The 15,536-nt window shown below is 34.0% G+C and overlaps 1 protein-coding gene across 2 annotated transcripts in view; it reads left to right on the plus strand.

The window, feature by feature from the left end:
- CHIC2 (cysteine rich hydrophobic domain 2) overlaps window positions 1–15,536 on the plus strand; it is a 57,146-nt gene that overhangs the window by 37,680 nt on the left and 3,930 nt on the right. For both annotated transcript variants that reach the window (XM_029945805.1, XM_029945810.1), the window contains exons 4-5: window positions 14,333–14,389; window positions 14,556–14,615. In XM_029945805.1, coding sequence (XP_029801665.1) covers window positions 14,333–14,389; window positions 14,556–14,615 — 117 coding nt within the window. The remainder of the gene's footprint in view (window positions 1–14,332; window positions 14,390–14,555; window positions 14,616–15,536) is intronic.

Consider the following 15,536-nt stretch of genomic DNA (forward strand, 5'->3'; position numbering starts at 1 on the left):
GGCTCCAGGCTCCAAGCTGTCAGCACAGAGCCCGACGCGGGGCTCGAACTGAGGAATGGCAAGATCATGACCTGAAATGAAGTCAGACACTTAACTGACTAAGCCACCCAGTTGCCCTTAAAATTACTCTTACGTTGATGGTATTGGAGAAAGCATACTTGTCTTATGAAAATGCTAGTTTCAGCTGCCATTTCTTTATGCTGCTAGTTTGCCATTCTCTGGAAATTACTTACTCAACTAATATTTCTGAAACCTCATTAGGTCTTGGTATTGTTTTAGATGCTGTTTAGATACTATTCAGAGGTTCTGTGTTTCCTCTTGTGGACTTTAAACACAAAAAGCAATGAGGTGATTATAGGTGGTGATAAGAACTTGAAAAACAATAAAACAGGAAACTTCAGCCTCTTAGTAGGTTCTTTGTAAGCTCCTGAGGAGCTCCCAAGGGAATAAAATGCTTCAGCTCATTAAATAGATTTTATGGCATTTTCTTTGCAAAAGCTTATTTTTGCTTATACATTTGTTTATACTTGGTTCCCTGATTGTGCCTTAACTATAGTGTTATAATTTAGAAAACTTATGTCTCAGTAAGTGAACTCTATGGACATGTATGTGCTTTTGTTTTGGCTGATTTTTTTGAGGATAACATTTCATAGTTTTATTTATTTATTATTTTTATATTTACTTAGTCCTCTACCAGGGAATCATTTGCTAGGAATAGGGAAGTAGGCTACAACATGTGGTACCTGGGACCTGTACTTTGGTGCTAGAAAGAAGTGGTTTGGAAAGTGGCTCTTACTCTGAGTGACTGATCAGTTTACACTCTCTAAACTTCAGTTTTTACCTAAATAGAATGGTTTTGATCTCTTACTCGCAATGTTGTTTTAAGACTTAGAGCAAGTGCATGTAGAATACTTAGTATAGTATTTTGCCTATAGTAGGTGCATAGTTAATGACAGTGCTATTATTTTCATTTTACTATTTTTCTTCCTAGTATTTGTCTTGCTAACTGCTGTGTCCCAAGTGCCTCGAACAGTCCCTCACATCTACCTTGTGTTCAATAAATATTTGTTGAATGAATGTATCCTTTGGCTTTTGAAGTCTTTGAGTAGTAAGATCTGTAAGATTTCAGAAGATAGAGTTCTTACTATTCAAAACAAGATTCCTAGGTAAATAAAAGCCATTTTGTCATTTAGAGTAAATAACAGACATTTTTTTCCTGCAGGGGAAATGTAATAAAGTGTAATAGTAAATCACCATTTGAAGCTGGGTGACCTTGAGGGAATCACTTAACATCTCTGTGAGCCTACAGTTTTTCTATCCCCTATTCCTCTTTTTCTTTTAATCTAAGAAAAAGGAAACCTGACTTCTCATGTTCTTTTCATCTCTGAAAATCTATAATCCTTTAAAAATTGATTTGTGGGGCGCCTGGGTGGCTCAGTTGGTTAAGCCTCCGACTTCGGCTCAGGTTAGATCTTACTTACGTGGGTTCAAGCCCCGCGTCAGGCTCTGTGCTGAATGCTCAGAGCCTGGAGCCTGCTTCTGGTTCTGTGTCTCCTTCTTTCTCTGCCCCTCCCCCTCTCATGCTCTGTCTCTCTCTGTATCAAAAATAAATAAAAACATTAAAAAAATAAAATAAAAATTGATTTGTGTTAGTCTACAAAAACATTTTTATTTCTGAGCTTTAAGTAAAGAAGTTTAAATGTTGATTTTTTATTTCAAATGTAAACAGTTGACATTTCAGTAAAAATTTTCATATAGGTTTTTTTTTTTAATTTAGGCTTCTCTGAATTTCTGTTTGTATTTGTTCGCTTGCTTGTTTGTTTTTTAAGATTTTATTTTCAACTAATCTCTCTATACCCAGCCTGGGGCTTGAACTCACAACCCTGAGATCAAGAGTTATATGCTCCACCAACTGAGTCAGCCAGGTGCCTCAAGTTTGTTTGTCTGTTTGTTTTAAAGGTAATTGTTATTTAGGTTTTGAAACTTTGATGAAAAGAGCCTGTATCCAGTCTAACTGCATTTCTCTTTAAGTTGTGGTATGCTCAGTTTACTTCTGGATATCTTTTCTCTCAGTCCCAGTTTAGTTAACTAATAATTATGAGTTACTTTCCTTACGATGTAGTAGGAGTTGAAAATCAAGATGGGAGAGGTCAGGAGTAGAGTTTGAGTAAAAATATAATCTTGTATGACTTGAAGAAATTCAACTGGGAGGATCATAATTAGGAAGCTACAAACATTTGTATGTTGGAGGAATTTGAAATATACTGTAGTATATTTCAGTTATATTGTAGTATTGAAAGTTACCCACAACTTTCAGAACCTCATCTATTCTGTGCTTGGGTTGTCAGTGTTTGTAGTCAGTAGCCAAATCATAAAATGAGAATGGCATTGAACATTTGGATGAAGAATTAGATAAACAAAAATACCTCTACCATATTGCAGATAATGAAACAAAGCAAAACAAACGCATCTCTCTCTCTCTCTCTCTCTCTCTCTCTCTCTCTCTCTCTTTTTAAGTTTATTTATTTATTTTTTAGTAATCTCTGCATTCAATGTGGGATTTGCGCTTACGACCCTGAGGTCAAGACTCACAGGCTTTTCTGACTGAGCCAGGCAGAAGCCCCCAAACTTAAAAGCATCTTAATGAAATTTTAGTGAAGGGGAATCCTGAAAAGTTTCTAGTGAACAAGAGATGACGAAAGAAATGTATTCTTATAATAGCCATTATTATTAATTGAAGATATGGAAAATCAGTGCTAACGTTTTTTCTTTTTTAGAATGCTATCCAATTTGCTTTGTTTCTGTAAACATAACAAATATTCATAAGGGCTTTCATGTGGTCAGTAATGTTCTTAGTCTTTGATATTTTTTTTTTTTACTGAGTTCATATGCCCATCTTACAGAGAGTTTTCAGGAATCTGATCTTTGTCGTGAAGGAAAGTTTAATGCTCTTTTAATGTACAGTGATAGTATTATAAAATACGATTCATAGAAATTTCTATTCTGTAAACCAGGAGAAACAAACTTGAATTATACATTTGTGTATTAAATTAGAAATTGTATTAATGTTATTTTTAAGAAAACCTTTCATATTATATTAGATATTTGACCTTTACACCTTTAATGTAACTTAAGATGTTAACATTTGGTTTATAATGTAAGTCACTCTATCGCTTCTCGGCCTTTTGGCTAAGATCAAATGTATAATGTAAGTCGCTCCAAGTTGCTAAATTCCTGATATTTGCATAGCTGAAGATATTTTGCTCTAAGATATAAAATCTGTAGTGATATGCAATGGAATAATAGACACCAAGGAACAAAGGAAGAGAATGATCATTATAGATAACCCCTGCTTTTTGAAAGTTCACTTGTGATTCCTTCAGTTTTACAAAAGATCTGTTATTAGTACCTGTTTTTGCTAACTCACTGAACAAAATCTGAAGAGGATTTTGGCTTTTAGGGAAAAAAAAGACAAAAGGGGGAAATGGTGATTAGCGTTGGTTTGGCACCCTGCGCGGCAGGAAGGGCCCCGCCCCGCCTCCCCAGGGACCCACAGTGCGCATCTCCACATCCAGCCACCATAGCTTTGAACCATCTGACCAACTGGGCTCTGTCTCCACTTATTTTGTACATTTGTTAGCAAGATATCAGAAGAAACTAAGAGGTTATTTTTTCGGTCTGAGAAATCTCAAAGAAATTTCCATATAAGTTAATGGCAATTGCTTCTTTATGCTGTTTTGGTTTATGAAAAAGTTTTTGTTAAGAACACTCTTTTGGGTTGGATAGCAAGGAGAAACCTGTATTGTACACCTGGTATTAGCAAAGCATTTTATATGCATTCTTTTTGCATTTGTCTCCCTTTTTTATTGAAGTGTGATTGGTGTACCTAAAAGCTGTATGTATTAATATATACACCTTGATGAATTGGGGCTAACTATATACCTGTGAAACTGTCACCATAAACAATACCATCACCTTTAATAATTTCCTCCTTCCCTCCCTCTTTTGTGTGTATGTGTTTGTGTGTATGATAAGAATATTTAACTCATAAGATCTATTTCATACATTTTCTTTTTATCTAGCTTTGAGATATGATTTACAAATTGTGTAAATTTAAGGTGTACAACATATGATTTGATATATATATATATATATACACACACACACATATATATATATAAGCCCATACATCCTCTTTTAATCTTTATACCAGTCCTATATGGTAAATATTACAATATCTGATAATTGTTGAGTGTGTACTATATATCAGGGATTGGCTTAATCACTTTACTTGAAGCGTGTCATATAATTTTCCCCAAATTCCAAGAGTAGATGTCCATATTTTTCCTACTTTAAGGATGAGAAAACTGAGTAATCTATTTGAAGAAGTTTAGTAATCTATTTGAAGCCCCACAGTCTTGGGGCTAAGCCACAGCTAGAATCCCAGGCTTACTGCTCCAAATCTCATGCTTTTTTTTTTTTTTTCTTTTTCATTCTCCAATAAGGATACAAAATTAAGCTTTTAAAACTTACTGATTATAATTTGATTTTATACTCAGAGTAGGAGAATTTTAGAGGTTTGAAAGGAACTTAAAATAAAATCATGACTGAGGCAGCTGGGACTCAGTCAGCTAAGTGTCCAATTTTGTGTCAGGTCATGATATCATGGTTTATAAGTTCGAGCCCAGCATCAGGCTCTGCTGACAGAGCCTTGAGCCTGCTTTGGATTCTGTGTCTCCCTCTCTCTCCCTGTCTTTCCCCCGCTTGCCTTCTCTCCTTTCTCTTTCTCTTTATCTCTCTCAAAAGTAAATAAACATTAAAAAAAAAGATTATTTCACAAGTTAGGAAATTCAGACCCATAGAATGTTATAATTTACATCAATTTATTCAGATAATTTATAAATGGTAATGTTCAAACATTTTATATCAAGTTTTATGATACTTTATTCAGTTTTTCAGCACATTTATCTTTCCAGTTTTTTTCCTAGTATTTAAATAAATTTGTATTTCTTGACAATACAGAATCACAATTAAGGAGGCTATAAAGCAGATAAAAGTGGACATAAGAAAAAGCACATTTTAATCAGATTGTATACAGAATTCCAATTAAACAATGAAGAGTTGATATAGTGCTTTTAGTTCTATTTTACTTTTATGAGAACAAATAAAAATCAACATACCTGTTTTTGAAAAATTATTTATGAGATTCTCACTAACAAATAAGTATATGTGATTTCTGATAAAGCTGTCCCCTCTCCCCCCTATATTACATCTTTCCTTGAACCTTGTATATTTACTCTTAGAGCGAGTAGTACTGTAGGCAGTGTGGCAGGACGAGGACTCAGAGTTGGCTTTTCTGTGTCTGACCCCAGGTGTTTAGTACGTGGTCTAATGTCCCTTCTTCAGGATCTCCTGTATTATAAAATGCAAGGTAAAGAAATTGGTTTAACCTCTTTGAAATATTACTTCAATAGCTTTGGAAAAGGGATGTAAAGGATTTCTTTTAACCAGAGGGAAATACTTATTTGTTATTTCGTTTTAAAGAACACTTGAGGCTTGAAACTTAGAAAACTGATTCTTATATAAACTAAATAAGCTATGGCCATTAGTGTGGGAATAGCACCAATATTTTGTTTTTAATGAGAATAAAAGCACGTTACTAAATTCTCATCATAAAAAAAGATAGAATAGATTTTGAGCCTTAAATGTTCAGAGGTGCCACTGGGGCTTGAAAGATGTGTTAGACAACTTAGAAAATGTATTTTTGCCAAGAGTTGGCTAACCTTCCATTCTCTTTGACTATTTAGAACATGGTATAGGTGTGGTTTATAGAAAAGTTTTCTTTGCTGTCTTCTTCATTGTCCAGTCTGCTCTTAACCATCCAGTGAGTTCTTAATTTCAGACACTGTATTTTTAGTTTTAGAATGTCCATCTGATATTTTTATAGTCTAATTCTCTTTTGAAGTCTTCTTTTCACCCGTATTTGTCCATCTTTTCCTTTTACTGAATATTAACCATAGTTAATTCAAAGTCCTGTCACCTAACACCAATACTTAGATTATTTGTGGATCTGTTTAAACTGTGGGTTTTTTCTTATCGATTATTGGTCACATTTTCCTGCCTTTTAAAGTTGTTTTATTTTATACTATATATTATACACAAAATGAGAAGCTTCCAGTGAAGTCTTCCACAATCAAGGGTCTCATAATTTTTCTCTATTAGTAGGCAGATAGGGTGAGGGGAATGATCACTTTGGTCTAATCAGAGTTGGAGCTGGGTTGGAGTGGGTTGTAAGTTTAGTAAGATTCAATTCATCTTTGTTTTTCCCTTTTTCTTGGGTGTGGCCCTTCTTAGACTTTTGATTACAGCAGGTCTTGTCTCCTGTATCCTATAAGTTTTACCCTTGGGATATTTTGAGTTTGGCTTTTTAGCCTTCTACCTCTTGCAGGTTAAAATGTTTTGTGGGGGAGACCAGATCTTCTCCCTCCAGCAGAACTTTGTCTCCTACACCCTGGGAGAGTGTAATTTTTCATTGCTTTCTGGCTTGGTCCCCCACCTTTCCATACTGCCCCAGAACTCAGAAATGTTTCTAGGAAGACTGGCCTTTTGCATTTCAGGACACATCTAATTTCCAGTCTGTTGAGCCAGCATGCACAACCTGCAAAAGCTCTATTGATTTCCCTTTCCCTCAGTTGAGTCCCACTAGTTATGCCAAGCCTGATCCTCAGCCCACCCCTAGCTAGAATCAACAAAGAAAGAAAAGTGGACTGTAGTCATCAAAGGATTTAGAAAGGGCTTTTTTCCCCTCCCTGGATTTTATTTCATCTGTTCCATGTTGCGTTCAGAATCTTCTGATGTTTTAAAAATAACTTGGTGTTCTTCAATTTATCCATTTCTGTTGGTGGTGGGGTGTTGGCTTGACACCGACTACTACATCCTACTCAGAAGTGTAAGTCTCCAACTACCTTTACTTGATGTGAAGAATTATGCTCTTCTTTGTATGCTTGAAAGAAGAGAGTTATATGATTGTTTTTTAACATTTTATTTGACATTTTTTCACATTTGAAATTGTATTGTTAATAACCTTCATAAGGACATTGTATTCATCTTATATTTTTGCCCTGAATGGAAGGATTTATAAATTGATGTTACTTAATTCAGATGCAAGTAGAAATAGTTAACACTTGCTGATCCAAACTGGAAAGAGCATTGGGTTTAAATTTTGGAGATTGGAGTTTGAATCCTGTCACTCCCCTTAAATGCTTGTATGACCTTGAGAAAACCATTTAAATTCTGTAAGCCTATGTACTTGATGTATAAAATAGAAATATATCTCAAGTCATGCTTTACTGCATGAAACAAGGTTTAAAAAATAAGATACATGTTGGATGAATCTCATTGAGACTGAGAAATAGAGTAGAATGGGTATTTCCCAGATCTTAGAATCACAGAATATTAGAGCTGGAGAAAATTTAGTTTTAAAGTTGAATGTTCAAGGCCAACAGCCTTGTTAGTGGCTGAGATACTTTTTGCATATCATAGGTGTGTTATTTGACAAGTTGTAGATTCCTTACAAATTTATAGCTCTGGAGTATAATGGGGAAATTGGGGACATGTGGGTGGCTCGATTGGTTGAGTGTCCAGCTCTTGATTTTAGCTCAGGTCATGATTCCAGGTTGTGAGATTGAGCCCTGCATCAAGCTCTGTGCTGAGAGTGCAGAGCCTGCGTGATTCTTTCTCTCCCTCTCTCTCTATCCCTCCCCTGCTCACACTCTCTCTCTCAAAATAAACATTAAAAAAATTAATAAAGCATGATTTTGTAGGACATATAATCCTGGTTTCATATCCAAGCTCCATTTTTTTTTTACTTTGTTTTAATGTTATTTATTTTCGAGAGAGAGACAGAGTGCAATCAGGTGAGGGGCAGAGAAAGGGAGACAGAATCTGAAGCAAGCTCCAGGCTCTGGGCTGTCAGCACAAAGCCTCATATGGGGCTTGCAAACTCATAAACTGTTGAGATCATGACCTGAGCCGAAGTTGGATGCTTAATGTACCGAGCCACTGAGCGGCCCATCCACCTATTTCTAATGCACCTTTAAGTTTCTTAAGCCCTTTAAGCTGTAGTTCTCGAATGTAAAATGAAAGCAATACAAGATGCCTTATAGATGTTTTGTGAAGATTAAATAAGGTAACAAAGGGAAGACACCTAGCACTGGGGTTGGACTCAAAGTGAAGATCAATAGACTATTTCTCGCCCGTTTTTGTGTCTCCATTTCTCCATTATAATCACGTAGCAAGTGATTTTTCTCCCCTTACCTGTTGGTCCTAACCAGTGTTTGTTCTTGTATAATTACATAGTTTTAAAAAATCTGTGATAGTAATACTTTTGATTATAGTAGTCTAGTGAAATTCATTTGTGTTATGAACAGTTTTGCTAGTTTTCTGATGTCAGTTAAAACAAAATTTTAGTTTTAAAAAAAATTTTGAGTATAGTGGACCCACAATGGATGTACTTTTATTTTTTGAGATGTTATCAGTATTTCCTGAAATGTTACCAGAGGTTAGTTAGTGGCTAACTCCCTCAAAATTATGTGCAACATTTTGTAGTTTATGCATATGTGCCTTTTTCCATCATTCACCAAATAATCAAAAATGTTAAGAGCTACTAGCTTGATTAACTCATCATTAACTCTTGATGAACTTGTATTTAAGTGTACGTTACTAAGATTGCCTATAGTTTTGATACACAAAATGTGTGCAGTTGCTTAGCTTCTCTTTATCTCAAAATATTCCTTTTAAGAAACATAGTAAGAAGGTTGTTTTGATGATACTTTGTGGATGTTTTACTTTATCTAGTTTATTTGAAAGTTAATGTTTGAAACACCTGGGTGGCTCAGTCATTGGAGTGTCCGACTTCAGCTCAGGTCATGATCTCATGGTTCTTGAGTTCTAGCCCCACTTGAGGCTCTGTGCTGACAGCTCGGAGCCTGGAGCTGCTTCGGATTCTGTGTCTCCCTCTCTCTCTGCCCCTCCCCTTCTCTCTCTCTCTCTTTCAAAAATAAACAGTAAAAATTTTTTTTGATTTTTAAAAAAGTTAATCTTCACATAAAATTTTTAAAAGTAGCCTTTAAGTATAGAGAGGGAATTTGTTTAAACATTCTTTTGGTGAATTTGATCATATTCTAGTTTGTCTTTTTGCTGAATCCAGATTTTCATGTGTCACAATACTGAGATGTGCCATTTAATTGTTCTGCAATATAAGACTTACATTAATTCAGAATAGAGGTGTATCATGTAATTTTCTCTTGTTAAAATAATTCATTTGAAATGTTACATGGTTTCTTTCTAATGACTTATAATTAAAAACATTTTTGTGTCACTTATTTTAGCAATTTGAGTTTGCACTGCTATTAAAAGAAGGTATAGTTCTTACTTGAAAAATATTTAAAATACTAAAAAATAAGGTTTTGCACATATTCAAGCATTGTTCTAGTTAAAACTTAATGCATTATAAATTTAGGAGTTTAAAATTAAAACTTGTTTTAAATAAGATATTGAACATTTGAAATTGCTCTTTGATATTGTGATGTTCTAAATCTTATTCAAATAAATTTTAAGTTTCAATAGCTGAACTTTTATAAATAGTTATTAGTAAAATATTTTATTTATATATCTTATTAACATATCTTAGCATCTCTATGTTTTAAAGACTGGTAAGAGTGCCATTTCTTTGGGAAAATTTCAGAAATTTTGTTGCAGCTTCCACATTTAGCATTTTTTTCCTTTGGCCTTAAAGTACTTTAAAAATTCATGAGATTTCCATTGACTTTATTAGCAACTTTTAGAAAACCACTTTTTGAAAAACCACTTTTTAAAAAATTGATTGTGATAAATGAATCATTGGTAATTGAGTATACTATTAAGTAATAGTTGTAACAAAGTAGAGGAGTTATACACTCAAGGTTTTCTAAAGGAGTTCTTGCTGCCCTAAATTACTTATTTATATCTACAGGCACGTAATTTGCTTTTAGGGAATAGTAATTTATTCCTTAGAACGTAATGATATTTAGGGAAAAAATGACAAAATTGCTTCATAATGAGTCAAATTTAAGTTTCAGTCAGGAAACCCTAAATTTCAATTATGCTAACTTAATATTTCTAGGAGCCTCATAGGCATTTTACTATTGTAAGCTTACTTTGGATGCCTCTTTGGGAATTGATAGGCACATGTCTAACCTAATGTAAATTTTTAATTAATCATTATTTAGTTAGCCATTTTCTGAATTGTCCAGGCCATTTTACTTCTTTTAAGGTTTTCATGTTTTCACTTACTTTCACAATTCTCCAGAAAATTTAAAAGTGGTCAAAGTAATAGAAATAGAAGCCAAAATTTCTATTCCTCTGTTATTACTACTTGTTACTTAAAAGTCTGTTTATAAAATAAGTTTATTTAGAATTGAAATGTTTTTGAATCTCTGTTATTTTTTACTTTAACATTGCCTTATGGCTGTATTAGAGTTAGTTCACCTGTGAGAAAAATAGAATTAGCAAGGTGTTGAAGTGTGTGTGAAAAAAGCGTTAAAGTGAGCTCTGTGATAAGGAAGATAGGTGGGGGACCAGATTCTTGGAGCTGTCCCCTTCCAGACCAGGTTAGTGGCAGGACATTATTCCCTTAAAAACTTGTTTTGGTCACATGGTGTGAGTTGGTGGTCTTGGTTCTTTTAATTAAGAATCCATGATGAAGTTAGATTTTTTGTTGATCATCTTATGTTGCAGGACTGGGGATTCATTGGTAAAGAACCACTAACCTGGGTGTGAACACTGAAAAGGATTAAGGCCCACTGTAGGGAAGCTTGCACTGAAGCCTGCATTGCCCTCTCCCCTGTTCTTTTCAGTGAAATAGAAGATTTTTAGTTCCCATGACTATCAATCTGGTGCTTTTCATAAGCATTAAATTCTTTTAAGAAAATTAAGATGACTTATTTTTAGAAATTCAGTGGCCTACAATACTAAAAAATGAGGGTTTTTTTTTTGATATTTTGTATTGACAGATCCTGTACATAGTACTTTTTTTCTGATGCATATTAGTTTGCTTTAATTTATTTTGAAGTTGGTAATTGATACAAACTTCAAAAAAATAAAGAACAAATTTTTATATGGTTACTTTTGCTTGTCTAGTAGTAATTGCAGAGTTTGGCAGTTCTGTATCTTACATTTCTTTAGAAATAACTACCTAACAACCCTGTGGACATAAAACTCTTAAGTTTTATTTCTAGGTGACTGGAATTACAAGGTGCTCTCTTTTCATGTTTAAAGGCTTTTAAGTAGCTTTTGTAAATGCTGAGATGTATATTTTTTCAATATTTGCTAATTTGGTATTGAATTTTGATCTTATTACCTAAAATAAGTACAGAATATTAAACATTCTTGGTAGTTTAAGCTTTTTTTTTTGCCATTTAAGCATTGAGCTTTTGTTGTTACTAACATAATTTGTGGCACAGTTTCTTTTTCCCTTTCTCTCTCTCTTTCTTTCTTTCTTTCTTCCTTTCTTTTCTCTTTCCTTTTTTAAATGACTGCTAAGAATCTATATACTTGTCACCTTAGTGTCCTAGAAATGTTCCACTTAGATCAAGGGTTCCTTTCTGGTTTTGTATGTTCTCACCTGCTTCTCACTGTAAATCACTGAAATGTCAAGTGCAATGATTAATTAAGCTGCACGTGCAAGTGCTTTTTTTCACCTGTCAAGCAGGAAAGAAGTCTTATTGCACGATTAGATGTTGCAAATTCACAGTTTTTTCTCCAGATTGTCAAGTGTGTAGAAATATTTTATATTTAGATGCTTATCCAGAATATGGCATACTAGGGTTTGTTTGGTTTAAAAATCTTAAATTTTGTAAGATACTATTATTATACCCAACCCTAACATTAAACTCCTAATTAAAGGCAAAGAGTCAATTCAGAATTCCTACATAAATATTTTGGAATTTCAGGCTCATACTTTGTAATTTACCTTTTATCCAAAAACTGCTATTTGATGTAAATTATTTAAAGTAACTACTTTTAAGTTTCTAAGTTGATTTTGTGTGCATCATATACTCCATGAGATCCATTCCAGTGAGATCCATTCTTACCATAGTATAGCATAGGTTTAAATTTGTGATAAAATGATGTTGATGATAGCTACACTTTTTTTTTTGAGTAATGAATATTTGCTGAATGTCATGTTAAGCTTTTACTTTTTATACATTGATGGAAAACAATGGACTTGGAAAGCTTGTTCTCTCCACCCTAGTTATTTCATTCTCTTCCCCCTTTTTTTAAACATCAGTAAAAGTAAAACCTCAAATTGTATAGTAATCTTAATCTTTTATTAAAAAGTCCTAGGAAGGAAGATTACAAGGTAGATTCAGGTCTTGAATCGGTTTGCCATTGGTTTAGCAGCGGGTGGGCAGGCAGATGCCTACTCAGAGTAGAACCTATTGCCATTTTTCACCATTGATAGAGTAGCCTTTCAGAGTCAATGAGCTCTGTCAATGTGAGCTTGTCAAGGCTACAACTTCATAGACCTGAGAGGCGGTTTGAGAGGTCAGCCCTTTTCAGGTTCGCTGTGATGCAAATGAACTTTAATGCTTAAACAACTATTGGAATTTTTATGTCTGCTCCTTGTTCTTTTTTCTTCACAAAGTCATTGACGAGACATTCAGTGCTTTTTAAATTGGAAGTTGCATTGTGCTAAAGACCTAGTACAGATTTACGGAGGGCTGAAAGCAGTTAGATCATGTTCTTTTCATGGTGCGATTAGAATCAAATCGATTTCCCTACAGCCTTCAGCATTCAGATGGCAATTTTAACAAAGCTTGGGGGCTAGACAAGGGACAAAACGACTGAACTGAATGTTAATTACACTCTGCAGCCTTATTTTCTTTTGATTTGGGGCTGACTGGCAACTAAATTAACAAAAAGTGTGACCATAACTGCTGCCCTATTTTCATTTAAAAGGAGAGCTGCCTCTAAAAGGCTATCTTTACAAAGAAACAAGTGAGGTCTGCTGATCATTGTTAACAAGGGCACTTTTTTTCCTTTAAAATTCTTGCCAAAAAAAAAAAAACTGTTCAAAAAAAGTAATGTAATAAATTAGTCATTGGCATATTATTGCTCAGAGTTAGGTGATTTTCTGATTCTTAGGATATAAGCTTGGAAGATAGTAATAGGGGATAACTCATTGGTAATTATGAATTATAATTGGCACCTATGTGACTAGTGTATGGTTAGTATGTACAACATGCTAAAAGGTAATGTGGTAACTTAGGTTACAGTATATACTTTAAATAAATGTTAGCCATTTATTATGTAACATACAGTTGAAAACCAGCTTGATCCTAACAATTTTCCACCTTGCTCATCCTTGCTTAACATGCAGATTTTCACATTTGATTATTAGTGGTCATTTAGTTGTGCACATTAATAGCTCTAGATGCTTTTTTCCTTCCCTTGCAAGGAAGCTGCAGCTGCACCAAGTTGCAGTTGATTCGTGGGGCAACACTGTCCCTTTTGCACCTGCAGCTGTGTCTTCTCATCCTAACACCTGGCATCATGAATTTTCCTCCCCTTTATTCACACTTCCAGGCAAGATGCATTTCATGATGCATGGTATCTATTGCAAAAATCAAATGAACTTAAACACAAATCTTTCAGTTGATTCCTTGAACAGTAGTATTGATTTAATAACTTGATTTTAATATATTTTTGTTGGTTTACATACAGTTTTGCCTCTGAAAATCTTTATCTGTGGAATAATTAATAAGCTGGCTTTTAAATTTAGATATTACTTTTAAGTATGATGTAAAAGTTTGTTTTGATAGCTAATTGATTTTTTTAATTAATTTTTAATTATTTTCTTTTGGATTTTACCCTAAAGTCATTTACATTTTGTTAACTAATACTTAAATAACTTGCTTTAAAATCAATATGAAGGAACTTTTATCACTAAATAGCACAAAAATATTTTTGAAAGGAACGGGGATCAAAATATATATCATTTGGTAGATTACATTAGCTTTTTAGACCTTGACAGTTTTGAAACAGAAGCTAGTAAATTTGAAACAGTTAAAAAAAAGATTCAGTGCTAGAGAATAAAGCCATATGTTTATTAGAGTAGAGTACTACTTCTGGTCAGGTTACTCTTCAGTACTAAAATGTTGAAAGTGTTCTAGATCACCATGTACTCAGTCACTGTCTTCTTACCTCTTTCCTATTCACACAAAAAACAGCTGCAAAACAAAGTTTTTCTAAAACCAGTCAAGAGTAAACTTTTTTCTCATTTGTCTTCCAGACACGAAGATCGATTGAGAAGTTATTAGAATGGGAAAACAATAGGTTATACCACAAGGTGAGTACCACAGGGAGCAGCTTCGTACTGTTGGGGTCTGAATTGCACAGTATGGAAACAGATGCTTTTGTTGAGCTAAAAATATGAAAGGTGGACAAATGGGTTAGTCTGTGCACTGCAATAAAATAGAGCTCATTTTTCTTCTTTTACTCTCTCACTTGTCTAGCTGTGCTTGCACTGGAGACTGAGCAAAAGGAAATGTGAAACGAATAACATGATGGAATATGTAAGTTAAAGGGCTGTTTTGTGAGTTTCTCTATTAAATGATCATTTATTTTGCTTCTGATCTTATTCTTTCCATGATTATTAATCAGCAAAGGTGTCAGGAGCTTAATCTCCTGAGTGCAAGGATTTTCTACGGTTCACAGATGCATGGTTTCATGTGCAAGACTGATTTATAAAGTTATGAATGACTTGAAAACAAGGCTTCACTGTGTTCTGAAAAATAATAAATTAATTGCCAAGATAAAATAGCCTGAACATGTGTTGATGGAGTGTGAAATTTTAGATGCTGTATAAAGAATAACCACAACTTTGGTTACGCAGCAAGTCAGATATGGCTTTTTTATATAATGCTAATCAAGTTTCCAAGTATGGAAGAAAACCTTTCAGCCAAGCCACTGGAGCTTAAGAAACCTTTAGCCTTTATAGATTTTAACTGCCCATACCTCAGTGGCCTTTAAAGAATCTTTCAAAATGTTATTAGAATATTGTTTTCTAAAAATTATCTTAGAAGTAAAGCAGGAGATGAGACATTGCTCATCCTGAATTCTTTAAAAGATATCTAATTGGCACATGTATACAATGAATTTGAAAATTTATTCAGTATGGGATTTAACTTACGGACTCCTTGATTTTGAGCAGTATTTCTCCTTTCGCAAAAGTTGAGAATATGGTAGAAAGTCATGAATTTTTATTTATTCTCCCTTCAGCTTGAGTGTTTTCTTTTAACTATGGGAAGGTTATTATATTAAAAGAAAAAGATTTGTGAAGGGTTAATTGTTGAAAATTAAAGTCCTAGTCGTGAAGTACCAGGCACATTTCTAACAAGCTTTGTCTATTCTTTCAAACAATATAGCCATCATAGATAGTATATATTTGTGTGTGCATGTGTGAGAGAGTGTGTGTATGGATAAGAGATTGATGA

Source organism: Suricata suricatta, chromosome 1 (assembly GCF_006229205.1).
Source record: "Suricata suricatta isolate VVHF042 chromosome 1, meerkat_22Aug2017_6uvM2_HiC, whole genome shotgun sequence".
Taxonomy (NCBI): domain Eukaryota; kingdom Metazoa; phylum Chordata; class Mammalia; order Carnivora; family Herpestidae; genus Suricata; species Suricata suricatta.